Genomic DNA, 14430 nt, shown 5'->3' with positions numbered 1-14430 from the left:
ACAGCCACCTCTCCTAGATGCTTCCGTACCTCCACAGGAATGTCATCAGGACCAACTGCCTTTCCATTTTTCATCCTCTTTAATGCCTTTCTAACTTCCCCTTACTAATCATTGCCACTTCCTGGTCCACCACACCTCTTCTACTCTCCCTTTTCTCTCATTTTCCTCATTCATCAACTCCTCGAAGTATTCTTTCCATCTACCTAGCACACTGCTGGCACCAGTCAACATATTTCCATCTCTATCCTTAATCACCCTAACCTGTTGCACATCCTCCCCATCTCTATCGTAACCTCCAAACCTCGTATATTGATACCATCGTAAACCAAGGACCTCCTGTAAATGGCTGATGCTCTCTTATAACATCAGTGCAGAGAGCACACTCCCCATTAAAATGCTGAGCACATTACTGAATAGTAGTTATGACAGTTGCTGCGCTACAGCTGTCTGGCAATCCCGAAAGAAAACCATTCCTTCTGCTTTAATATGAACACGCCATGGCAGTGGGGCCATTGTGTGCAATTAGTAAAAGCTTGAGGTAAAGCATTCATTCCAACAATATACAGTATAGTGCCAAAATTATTAATTATATGAAGCAACACTGCATTCTCTGCATAGCAAGACCTTCTGCTGTCTTACCGGCAGAACTTGAAACGTTTTGTCCATTCTCACTGACTGTCTTTTCATGTCTTTGACAAGGACATCTTGGCTGTGTGTCATCATTAATGGGGATATAGTGTCTGTCCCTTCATGCTCAAGCAAAAGCGGTCTTGGTTCCATTGTTTCACTCCTTGTTTGAGTTTGTTTGCTGAAGGCCTCCATGACTTTGACAGTGTGATGAAAGTCCATGTTTTCTTCCACAGATGGCATGGAACTCAACTCTGGCTGGCTAGCATTGCCAGTCATGGCCTCATTCAGTGGAGGCTCGATGCTGTCCATGCTTTCAAAATAACAAGATTCTTCAACAAATTGCGTCTCCCCAATAGCTGTTAAACATTCAAAGTTGTTTTGCTCAAAAGTCTTTTCAAAGCCTCTATCAAAAGTAGTTAGACTAAACATGACTGTGTCACAGACATGTTTTCCCTTATAGACTGGATCAAATATGTGTGCCATTAATCTCCTATGGATTGGGTTGTGGGCAAGTCTTTGGTCTGTGGGAACACTTTCACCTATGAGACCGTGTTGAGATTGTTGGTGTTTTAAACATTGTACTGAATCTTCAACTGAATCAGGAATTCCAGAGGAAGATTGTCTTGAATTAGAAAAGCAGGAGTCACTAAATGACTGGACAACCATGTTTTGATGGCGCAGTGTGTCATGAGTTTCACTGTCAAGGGCAATAGATTTGGGAGAATCTGGTTTGATCTCATCATGATACTGATCAACAAACTTTAGATGCAACACTGATGAATCTGGTGAAACAGATACATTTTCTGATAACTGATGAGAATGAGATGCCTCACATATGTGTACAACATTATCTGATTGTGAAAATGATTCATTGAATTTACATTCCTGAGCAAGTTGGGAAGAATATTTTGGTGTAAAATATGATAGGACAGCAGAGTCTGGAGGAAATTTTGCAGTACATTTGTCAGTGAGGCAGGTTGAAGGATTCTCTGGGAGATGATTGTATGAAGGATTAATACAAGACAGAGATAACTTGCGTGGCTGTTTGACTGCTAAATAGGAGGGGACTGGTTGAGGATCGTGGAAAGGCTGTTGTTCGACATTGAAGTTAAAAAACATTTTGAAAGAGGAATATTGTCCCTTATAGAGGGGCTCAAACAAAGGTGATATAAATTTTTGATAAGGATGGAGGTCTCTCAACACTGGGGACAAGGATGACACATCTGCAAGTGTAACATGTCTTGCACGAGACTGAAGTTGGCCTGCAAATCCCACGACTTTATTTTCTGCAATAACATTTTCTGACGATACTGAATCCGGTGATTCTGGCCTGCTGTCATCAAAGAGATCCTTGAGACAAAATTCTGAATACTCCACGTCAGACAATGTTGACAGAGGAGAAAATGGCCTTTCCTCAGTATACCGTAAGTAATAACTACAATGTTTGTTGTTTTGAACAAACATACAATCAGGGCCAAATGAACACTTCTCAACTGATGCCACAGACTCTGGGGAGGATGCTCTGAAGTCTAACAGCCAGTCCCGAAGTAGGGACGTGTCTACAGCTGAAGAAACAGAATCTGGAGACAGCGCCCTGCCGCGAAATGAGACATCTAGTTCCATGTCTGATGAAACAGACTGTGGAGACATCGGTCTGGTCTCATCAAAAAGGTCGGTGAGACACAAATCACAACCTTCCCAATCTGAAACACTCGATTGTGGTGTGTACGACCTTTGGTGAAAGCATTGGTCATAATTCTCAATTTGGGCCACGTCAAAATGAGGAACAGGTGAGTCAGGAGAAAGAGCCCTGAGTTCACATTGAGATGCTACAGACTGTGGAGAAGAAAGTCTCACCTCCATAGTCAACTCATCTGTGGAGAAGTCAGACAAGTCATCAAAAGAGTCAGATGGTCGCAAAATAGGCTGAGACTCCAAAGCCGTGTTGTCAGACATGGTCTCTGATTGTTTTTCATTTTTAACGCCACGCACGACATCTGCATATGTGAAAGGTCTTGCAAAAGACCATGGTTGGCCTGCAATTGCCACGACATTATTTTCTGCACTTAAATTTTCTGACGATACTGAATCTGGCGATCCTGGCCTGCTGTCGTCAAAGAGATCCTTGAGACAAAATTCTGAATACTCCACGTCAGACAATGTTGACAGAGGAGAAAATGGCCTTTCCTCAGTATACTGTAAGTAATAACTACAATGTTTGTTGTTTTGAACAAACATACAATCAGGACCAAATGAACACTTCTCAACTGATGCCACAGACTCTGGGGAGGATGCTCTGAAGTCTAATAGCCAGTCCCGAAGTAGGGACGTGTCTACAGCTGAAGAAACAGAATCTGGAGACAGCGCCCTGCCGCGAAATGAGACATCTAGTTCCATGTCTGATGAAACAGACTGCGGAGACATTGGTCTGGTCTCATCAAAAAGGTCGGTGAGACACAAATCACAACCTTCCCAATCTGAAACACTCGATTTTGGTGTGTACGACCTTTGGTGAAAGCATTGGTCATAATTCTCAATTTGGGCCACGTCAAAATGAGGAACAGGTGAGTCAGGAGAAAGAGCCCTGACTTCACATTGAGAAGCTACAGACTGTGGAGAAGAAGGTCTCACCTCCATAGTCAACTCATCTGTGGAGAAGTCAGACAAGTCATCAAAAGAGTCAGATGGTCGCAAAATAGGCTGAGACTCCAAAGCCGTGTTGTCAGACATGGTCTCTGATTGTTTTTTATTTTTAACGCCACGCACGACATCTGCATATGTAAAAGGTCTTGCAAAAGACCATGGTTGGCCTGCAATTGCCACGACATTATTTTCTGCACTTAAATTTTCTGACGATACTGAATCTGGCGATCCTGGCCTGCTGTCGTCAAAGAGATCCTTGAGACAAAATTCTGAATACTCCACGTCAGACAATGTTGACAGAGGAGAAAATGGCCTTTCCTCAGTATACCGTAAGTAATAACTACAATGTTTGTTGTTTTGAACAAACATACAATCAGGACCAAATGAACACTTCTCAACTGATGCCACAGACTCTGGGGAGGATGCTCTGAAGTCTAAGAGCCAGTCCCGAAGTAGGGACGTGTCTACAGCTGAAGAAACAGAATCTGGAGACAGCGCCCTGCCGCGAAATGAGACATCTAGTTCCATGTCTGATGAAACAGACTGTGGAGACATCGGTCTGGTCTCATCAAAAAGGTCGGTGAGACACAAATCACAACCTTCCCAATCTGAAACACTCGATTGTGGTGTGTACGACCTTTGGTGAAAGCATTGGTCATAATTCTCAATTTGGGCCACGTCATAATGAGGAAGAGGTGAGTCAGGAGATAGAGCCCTGAGTTCACATTGAGATGCTACAGACTGTGGAGAAGAAGGTCTCACCTCCATAGTCAACTCATCTGTGGAGAAGTCAGAAAAGTCATCAAAAGAGTCAGATAGTCCCAAAACAGGCCTAGACTCCAATGCCGTGTTGTCAGACATGGTCTCTGATTGTTTTTCATTTTTAACGCCACGCACGACATCTGCATATGTGAAAGGTCTTGCAAAAGACCATGGTTGGCCTACAATTGCCACGACATTATTTTCTGCACTTGAATTTTCTGACGATACTGAATCTGGCGATCCTGGCCTGCTGTCGTCAAAGAGATCCTTGAGACAAAATTCTGAATACTCCACGTCAGACAATGTTGACAGAGGAGAAAATGGCCTTTCCTCCGTATACCGTAAGTAATAACTACAATGTTTGTTGTTTTGAACAAACATACAATCAGGACCAAATGAACACTTCTCAACTGATCCCACAGACTCTGAGGAGGATGCTCTGAAGTCTAAGAGCCAGTCCCGAAGTAGGGACGTGTCTACAGCTGAAGAAACAGAATCTGGAGACAGCGCCCTGCCGCGAAATGAGACATCTAGTTCCATGTCTGATGAAACAGACTGTGGAGACATCGGTCTGGTCTCATCAAAAAGGTCGGTGAGACACAAATCACAACCTTCCCAATCTGAAACACTCGATTGTGGTGTGTACGACCTTTGGTGAAAGCATTGGTCATAATTCTCAATTTGGGCCACGTCAAAATGAGGAAGATGTGAGTCAGGAGAAAGAGCCCTGAGTTCACATTGAGATGCTACAGACTGTGGAGAAGAAGGTCTCACCTCCACAGTCAACTCATCTGTGGAGAAGTCAGAAAAGTCATCAAAAGAGTCAGATAGTCCCAAAAGAGGCCTAGACTCCAAAGCCGTGTCTTCAGACAAGGTCTCTGATTGTTTTTCATTTTTAACGCCACGCACGACATCTGCATATGTAAACGGTCTTGCAAAACACCATGGTTGGCCTGCAATTGCCACGACATTATTTTCTGCACTTAAATTTTCTGACGATACTGAATCTGGCGATCCTGGCCTGCTGTCGTCAAAGAGATCCTTGAGACAAAATTCTGAATACTCCACGTCAGACAATGTTGACAGAGGAGAAAATGGCCTTTCCTCAGTATACTGTAAGTAATAACTACAATGTTTGTTGTTTTGAACAAACATACAATCAGGACCAAATGAACACTTCTCAACTGATGCCACAGACTCTGGGGAGGATGCTCTGAAGTCTAATAGCCAGTCCCGAAGTAGGGACGTGTCTACAGCTGAAGAAACAGAATCTGGAGACAGCGCCCTGCCGCGAAATGAGACATCTAGTTCCATGTCTGATGAAACAGACTGCGGAGACATTGGTCTGGTCTCATCAAAAAGGTCGGTGAGACACAAATCACAACCTTCCCAATCTGAAACACTCGATTGTGGTGTGTACGACCTTTGGTGAAAGCATTGGTCATAATTCTCAATTTGGGCCACGTCAAAATGAGGAACAGGTGAGTCAGGAGAAAGAGCCCTGACTTCACATTGAGAAGCTACAGACTGTGGAGAAGAAGGTCTCACCTCCATAGTCAACTCATCTGTGGAGAAGTCAGACAAGTCATCAAAAGAGTCAGATGGTCGCAAAATAGGCTGAGACTCCAAAGCCGTGTTGTCAGACATGGTCTCTGATTGTTTTTTATTTTTAACGCCACGCACGACATCTGCATATGTAAAAGGTCTTGCAAAAGACCATGGTTGGCCTGCAATTGCCACGACATTATTTTCTGCACTTGAATTTTCTGACGATACTGAATCTGGCGATCCTGGCCTGCTGTCGTCAAAGAGATCCTTGAGACAAAATTCTGAATACTCCACGTCAGACAATGTTGACAGAGGAGAAAATGGCCTTTCCTCCGTATACCGTAAGTAATAACTACAATGTTTGTTGTTTTGAACAAACATACAATCAGGACCAAATGAACACTTCTCAACTGATCCCACAGACTCTGAGGAGGATGCTCTGAAGTCTAAGAGCCAGTCCCGAAGTAGGGACGTGTCTACAGCTGAAGAAACAGAATCTGGAGACAGCGCCCTGCCGCGAAATGAGACATCTAGTTCCATGTCTGATGAAACAGACTGTGGAGACATCGGTCTGGTCTCATCAAAAAGGTCGGTGAGACACAAATCACAACCTTCCCAATCTGAAACACTCGATTGTGGTGTGTACGACCTTTGGTGAAAGCATTGGTCATAATTCTCAATTTGGGCCACGTCAAAATGAGGAAGAGGTGAGTCAGGAGAAAGAGCCCTGAGTTCACATTGAGATGCTACAGACTGTGGAGAAGAAGGTCTCACCTCCACAGTCAACTCATCTGTGGAGAAGTCAGAAAAGTCATCAAAAGAGTCAGATAGTCCCAAAAGAGGCCTAGACTCCAAAGCCGTGTCTTCAGACAAGGTCTCTGATTGTTTTTCATTTTTAACGCCACGCACGACATCTGCATATGTAAACGGTCTTGCAAAACACCATGGTTGGCCTGCAATTGCCACGACATTATTTTCTGCACTTAAATTTTCTGACGATACTGAATCTGGTGATCCTGGCCTGCTGTCGTCAAAGAGATCCTTGAGACAAAATTCTGAATACTCCACGTCAGAAAATGTTGACAGAGGAGAAAATGGCCTTTCCTCAGTATACCGTAAATAATAACTACAATGTTTGTTGTTTTGAACAAACATACAATCAGGACCAAATGAACACTTCTCAACTGATGCCACAGACTCTGGCGAGGATGCTCTGAAGTCTAACAGCCAGTCCCGAAGTAGGGACGTGTCTACAGCTGAAGAAACAGAATCTGGAGACAGCGCACTGCCGCGAAATGAGACTTCTAGTTCCATGTCTGATGAAACAGACTGTGGAGACATCGGTCTGGTCTCATCAAAAAGGTCGGTGAGACACAAATCACAACCTTCCCAATCTGAAACACTCGATTGTGGTGTGTACGACCTTTGGTGAAAGCATTGGTCATAATTCTCAATTTGGGCCATGTCAAAATGAGGAAGAAGTGAGTCAGGAGAAAGAGCCCTGAGTTCACATTGAGATGCTACAGACTGTGGAGAAGAAGGTCTCACCTCCATCGTCAACTCACCTATGGATAAGTCAGAAAAGTCATCAAAAGAGTCAGATGGTCGCAAAATAGGCCTAGACTCCAGAGCCGTGTCTTCAGACCGGGTCTCGGATTGTTTTTCATTTTTAAAGCCACGCACAACATCTGCATATGTGAAAGGTCTTGCAAAAGACCATGGTTGGCCTGCAATTGCCACGACATTATTTTCTGCACTTAAATTTTCTGACGATACTGAATCTGGTGATCCTGGCCTGCTGTCGTCAAAGAGATCCTTAAGACAAAATTCTGAATACTCCACGTCAGACAATGTTGACAGAGGAGAAAATGGCCTTTCCTCAGTATACCGTAAGTAATAACTACAATGTTTGTTGTTTTGAACAAACATACAATCAGGACCAAATGAACACTTCTCAACTGATGCCACAGACTCTGGCGAGGATGCTCTGAAGTCTAACAGCCAGTCCCGAAGTAGGGACGTGTCTACAGCTGAAGAAACAGAATCTGGAGACAGCGCCCTGCCGCGAAATGAGACATCTAGTTCCATGTCTGATGAAACAGACTGTGGAGACATCGGTCTGGTCTCATCAAAAAGGTCGGTGAGACACAAATCACAACCTTCCCAATCTGAAACACTCGATTGTGGTGTGTACGACCTTTGGTGAAAGCATTGGTCATAATTCTCAATTTGGGCCACGTCAAAATGAGGAACAGGTGAGTCAGGAGAAAGAGCCCTGAGTTCACATTGAGATGCTACAGACTGTGGAGAAGAAGGTCTCACCTCTATCGTCATCCCACCTATGGATAACTCAGACAAGTCATCAAAAGAGTCAGATGGTCGCAAAATAGGCCTAGACTCCAAAGCCGTATCTTCAGACCGGGTCTCGGATTGTTTTTCATTTTTAAAGCCACACACCACATCTGCATATGTGAAAGGTCTTGCAAAAGACCATGGTTGGCCTGCAATTGCCACGACATTATTTTCTGCACTTAAATTTTCTGACGATACTGAATCTGGTGATCCTGGCCTGCTGTCGTCAAAGAGATCCTTAAGACAAAATTCTGAATACTCCACGTCAGACAATGTTGACAGAGGAGAAAATGGCCTTTCCTCAGTATACCGTAAGTAATAACTACAATGTTTGTTGTTTTGAACAAACATACAATCAGGACCAAATGAACACTTCTCAACTGATGCCACAGACTCTGGGGAGGATGCTCTGAAGTCTAAGAGCCAGTCCCGAAGTAGGGACGTGTCTACAGCTGAAGAAACAGAATCTGGAGACAGCGCCCTGCCGCGAAATGAGACATCTAGTTCCACGTCTGATGAAACAGACTGTGGAGACATCGGTCTGGTCTCATCAAAAAGGTCGGTGAGACACAAATCACAACCTTCCCAATCTGAAACACTCGATTGTGGTGTGTACGACCTTTGGTGAAAGCATTGGTCATAATTCTCAATTTGGGCCACGTCAAAATGAGGAACAGGTGAGTCAGGAGAAAGAGCCCTGAGTTCACATTGAGATGCTACAGACTGTGAAGAAGAAGGTCTCACCTCCATGGTCAACTCATCTGTGGAGAAGTCAGACAAGTCATCAAAAGAGTCAGATGGTCGCAAAATAGGCTGAGACTCCAAATCCGTGTTGTCAGACATGGTCTCTGATTGTTTTTTATTTATAACGCCACGCACGACATCTGCATATGTAAAAGGTCTTGCATAAGACCATGGTTGGCCTGCAATTGCCACGACATTATTTTCTGCACTTAAATTTTCTGACGATACTGAATCTGGTGATCCTGGCCTGCTGTTGTCAAAGAGATCCTTAAGACAAAATTCTGAATACTCCACGTCAGACAATGTTGACAGAGGAGAAAATGGCCTTTCCTCAGTATACCGTAAGTAATAACTACAATGTTTGTTGTTTTGAACAAACATACAATCAGGACCAAATGAACACTTCTCAACTGATGCCACAGACTCTGGGGAGGATGCTCTGAAGTCTAAGAGCCAGTCCCGAAGTAGGGACGTGTCTACAGCTGAAGAAACAGAATCTGGAGACAGCGCCCTGCCGCGAAATGAGACATCTAGTTCCACGTCTGATGAAACAGACTGTGGAGACATCGGTCTGGTCTCATCAAAAAGGTCGGTGAGACACAAATCACAACCTTCCCAATCTGAAACACTCGATTGTGGTGTGTACGACCTTTGGTGAAAGCATTGGTCATAATTCTCAATTTGGGCCACGTCAAAATGAGGAACAGGTGAGTCAGGAGAAAGAGCCCTGAGTTCACATTGAGATGCTACAGACTGTGAAGAAGAAGGTCTCACCTCCATAGTCAACTCATCTGTGGAGAAGTCAAACAAGTCATCAAAAGAGTCAGATGGTCGCAAAATAGGCTGAGACTCCAAATCCGTGTTGTCAGACATGGTCTCTGATTGTTTTTTATTTATAACGCCACGCACGACATCTGCATATGTAAAAGGTCTTGCATAAGACCATGGTTGGCCTGCAATTGCCACGACATTATTTTCTGCACTTAAATTTTCTGACGATACTGAATCTGGCGATCCTGGCCTGCTGTCGTCAAAGACATCCTTGAGACAAAATTCTGAATACTCCACGTCAGACAATGTTGACAGAGGAGAAAATGGCCTTTCCTCCGTATACCGTAAGTAATAACTACAATGTTTGTTGTTTTGAACAAACATACAATCAGGACCAAATGAACACTTCTCAACTGATCCCACAGACTCTGGGGAGGATGCCCTGAAGTCTAAGAGCCAGTCCCAAAGTAGGGACGTGTCTACAGCTGAAGAAACAGAATCTGGAGACAGCGCCCTGCCGCGAAATGAGACATCTAGTTCCATGTCTGATGAAACAGACTGTGGAGACATCGGTCTGGTCTCATCAAAAAGGTCGGTGAGACACAAATCACAACCTTCCCAATCTGAAACACTCGATTGTGGTGTGTACGACCTTTGGTGAAAGCATTGGTCATAATTCTCAATTTGGGCCACGTCAAAATGAGGAACAGGTGAGTCAGGAGAAAGAGCCCTGAGTTCACATTGAGATGCTACAGACTGTGGAGAAGAAGGTCTCACCTCCATAGTCAACTCATCTGTGGAGAAGTCAGAAAAGTCATCAAAAGAGTCAGATAGTCCCAAAACAGGCCTAGACTCCAAAGCCGTGTTGTCAGACATGGTCTCTGATTGTTTTTCATTTTTAACGCCACGCACGACATCTGCATATGTGAAAGGTCTTGCAAAAGACCATGGTTGGCCTACAATTGCCACGACATTATTTTCTGCACTTGAATTTTCTGACGATACTGAATCAGGCGATCCTGGCCTGCTGTCGTCAAAGAGATCCTTGAGACAAAATTCTGAATACTCCACGTCAGACAATGTTGACAGAGGAGAAAATGGCCTTTCCTCCGTATACCGTAAGTAATAACTACAATTTTTGTTGTTTTGAACAAACATACAATCAGGACCAAATGAACACTTCTCAACTGATCCCACAGACTCTGGGGAGGATGCCCTGAAGTCTAAGAGCCAGTCCCGAAGTAGGGACGTGTCTACAGCTGAAGAAACAGAATCTGGAGACAGCGCCCTGCCGCGAAATGAGACATCTAGTTCCATGTCTGATGAAACAGACTGTGGAGACATCGGTCTGGTCTCATCAAAAAGGTCGGTGAGACACAAATCACAACCTTCCCAATCTGAAACACTCGATTGTGGTGTGTACGACCTTTGGTGAAAGCATTGGTCATAATTCTCAATTTGGGCCACGTCAAAATGAGGAACAGGTGAGTCAGGAGAAAGAGCCCTGAGTTCACATTGAGATGCTACAGACTGTGAAGAAGAAGGTCTCACCTCCATAGTCAACTCATCTGTGGAGAAGTCAGACAAGTCATCAAAAGAGTCAGATGGTCGCAAAATAGGCTGAGACTCCAAAGCCGTGTTGTCAGACATGGTCTCTGATTGTTTTTTATTTTTAACGCCACGCACGACATCTGCATATGTAAAAGGTCTTGCATAAGACCATGGTTGGCCTGCAATTGCCACGACATTATTTTCTGCACTTAAATTTTCTGACGATACTGAATCTGGCGATCCTGGCCTGCTGTCGTCAAAGAGATCCTTGAGACAAAATTCTGAATACTCCAGGTCAGAAAATGTTGACAGAGGAGAAAATGGCCTTTCCTCAGTATACCATAAGTAATAACTACAATGTTTGTTGTTTTGAACAAACATACAATCAGGACCAAATGAACACTTCTCAACTGATGCCACAGACTCTGGGGAGGATGCTCTGAAGTCTAACAGCCAGTCCCGAAGTAGGGACGTGTCTACAGCTGAAGAAACAGAATCTGGAGACAGCGCCCTGCCGCGAAATGAGACATCTAGTTCCATGTCTGATGAAACAGACTGTGGAGACATCGGTCTGGTCTCATCAAAAAGGTCGGTGAGACACAAATCACAACCTTCCCAATCTGAAACACTCGATTGTGGTGTGTACGACCTTTGGTGAAAGCATTGGTCATAATTCTCAATTTGGGCCACGTCAAAATGAGGAACAGGTGAGTCAGGAGAAAGAGCCCTAAGTTCACATTGAGATGCTACAGACTGTGGAGAAGAAGGTCTCACCTCCATAGTCAACTCATCTGTGGAGAAGTCAGAAAAGTCATCAAAAGAGTCAGATGGTCGCAAAATAGGCCTAGACTCCAAAGCCGTGTCTTCAGACCGGGTCTCGGATTGTTTTTCATTTTTAAAGCCACGCACGACATCTGCATATGTGAAAGGTCTTGCAAAAGACCATGGTTGGCCTGCAATTGCCACGACATTATTTTCTGCACTTAAATTTTCTGACGATACTGAATCTGGTGATCCTGGCCTGCTGTCGTCAAAGAGATCCTTAAGACAAAATTCTGAATACTCCACGTCAGACAATGTTGACAGAGGAGAAAATGGCCTTTCCTCAGTATACCGTAAATAATAACTACAATGTTTGTTGTTTTGAACAAACATACAATCAGGACCAAATGAACACTTCTCAACTGATGCCACAGACTCTGGCGAGAATGCTCTGAATTTTAACAGCCAGTCCCGAAGTAGGGACGTGTCTACAGCTGAAGAAACAGAATCTGGAGACAGCGCCCTGCTGCTGACTAAGATATCTAGTTCTATGTTTGATGAAACAGACTGTGGAGACTTCGGTCTGGTCTCATCAAAAAGGTCGGTGAGACACAAATCACAACCTTCCCAACCTGAAGCACTTGATTGTGGTGTGTAAGACCTTTGGTGAAAGGATTGGCCATCAGTCTCAATTTGGGCCATGTCAAAATGAGGAACAGGTGAGTCAGGAGAAAGAGCCCTCAGTTCACACTGAGATGCTACAGACTCTGGAGAAGAAGGTCTTGCTTCCAACACCAAGTTTTCCTTGGAGTCGTCAGAATCTAACAATGGCAAACAAGGTCTCGACTCAAATGTCTTTTCTTCAGACATGACATCTACTTGCTTTTCATGTGTTACGCCACGCACAACTTCTGCATATGGAAAAGACTTCACTAAACATTTTCTCTGGGGTTTGTTCACAGTTACAAGGTTTTGTCGCGCTGTTTTTGGTCCGCTGTTTTCAAAACTATGTTTGAGACACAGGTTTGAGGATATTTTCCTTGGTTTGTGTTTATCTTCAGTGTATTGTAAGAAAAAGTTGCAATGTGTGTCTTTTTCCTGTTCAATCAATTCAGAACATAAAGAACACTTTGTTATTGATACTCCTGCGTTTGTAAAGGATGATATCAGATTTTCTTGCCTGTTGTTTTGGACCAAATCCTCAATATTGGAAGGTTTTTCTTTGTGTAATGTCATTGTTTTATCCTTTGGAAACTCTAAGGTGTATTTTGGCCTTTCCACAAAGTTAAAAATGACTGGTTTCTTTAATTCTATTTCTGACAAACTGCTGGAGGTCTCCAGAGATGGTTTGTGAAATTTGTTTTCTGAATAAATATTTGCTTCTGTTGATTTTTTCATCCAAATAGAACCTACAGAATCTTTATTTAGACCTTTTTTCTTTTGTTTGACTGTGTTTTTTCCAAAATGTGTTATACAAGGATCTGGGTCATATGTTGATGGTTGTAAGCTAGAAGGTTGAGGTGCCAATTTAGAAAACCAATAATCAAGAAATGATTCCTGACTTTCTTTCTTTGCTTCAAGGACTTGAAGACTAGGTTCAAATGACATTTGTTTTTCATTTACATAGTCTCTCTCTTCTTTATCAATCATTACATGACCGATTGTATTCATTGATCCATACTTTCCTGCATTGTGGTTTTCACATTTATCACATTCATTCCGCTGTAATGGATGTGCGTTCATGTAATACTGTGAATCAGACTTGTGTACTGAATGGGGCACATCTGGCAAAAGATGAACATTTGATGTTTTGTAATCGTCATATTGCAGATAATTATAATCCAAGGGCAGTTTTGTTTCCAAGGTACTAACCTCGACCAGTTCTGTGTCGTGTTGTGTCACTTGGGGTAAGGTTGGATTACCCCCTGAATACTGTAAAAAATAATCACAAAACTGACTCATAAGCTGGGAACGGGTTGGTTCAGAGAGCAAGAGCTCAAGGAATGAGAAACTGTACTGAGAAGTCTGAGATTGTGGTGAGAATGGACGGCAATCCATATCTGACAACTCATATCCATGATTATATGTGCCTAATTCTTGCAAAGCCTTTCTATTGAGAGAACTTACTTCCTGCAAATGCTCATAAGGCAGAATGTTTGAAGTCAAACTTGAAATTTCTCCCTCAATAAGTACACTGTCTGGTAAAGGGAGACTGTGTTTTGCAACTTGAGAATCAAAGTTCTGTGCAAGTTTATTTGTTGCACCAAATTGCACCAAACTAGTGTCACACTCATTTGATGGATTAGAGTCTGTGTTGGTTTCAGTAATTTCGGGTGAAGTACATTTATTTGAGTTTGAAAAGAGTAACCAGCTATCATCCTTTATGGGAAGGTCTGCAGTAAAACCCTTCCTTTTACTGAGAGGAGAGTCAGGGGACATTGCCCTGTAATCACTGATTGACATGACAGATTCGGGTGATGACGGTCTTGGTAAAGGGTCATTTAAGGTCCAAAATTCTGCTGGTGAGAAATCCTCTTCGTCAACATAAGTGTCATAACCTAAGGACATGGAAGACAATGTTTCATCTTGCTCAGATGTTTGTCGTGCATAGATAGGCAAATAAAGGTGAGAAGAGACTGTTTTTTCCCTGTATGTCTCACTGTCTGG

The 14430-nt window shown here is 43.3% G+C and overlaps 1 protein-coding gene across 10 annotated transcripts in view; it reads right to left on the bottom strand.

Moving 5' to 3' along the window:
* ank2a (ankyrin 2a, neuronal) overlaps positions 1-14430 on the bottom strand; it is a 90148-nt gene that overhangs the window by 12662 nt on the left and 63056 nt on the right. Inside the window, exon 1 of one of the 10 annotated variants that reach the window (XM_061679047.1) lies at positions 640-11822. The exons of the other annotated variants lie outside the window; for them this stretch is intronic. Coding sequence (XP_061535031.1) covers positions 640-11781 — 11142 coding nt within the window. The 5' untranslated portion in view covers positions 11782-11822. Of the gene's footprint in view, positions 1-639; positions 11823-14430 lie in introns of those variants that run through there. 10 annotated transcript variants of the gene reach the window in all.

The sequence above is a fragment of the Phycodurus eques genome, chromosome 6 (genome assembly GCF_024500275.1).
Source record: "Phycodurus eques isolate BA_2022a chromosome 6, UOR_Pequ_1.1, whole genome shotgun sequence".
Taxonomy (NCBI): Eukaryota; Metazoa; Chordata; class Actinopteri; order Syngnathiformes; family Syngnathidae; genus Phycodurus; species Phycodurus eques.
The sequence above is the reverse complement of the archived record's forward strand: the minus strand, read 5'-3'. Positions and strand labels throughout refer to the sequence as shown.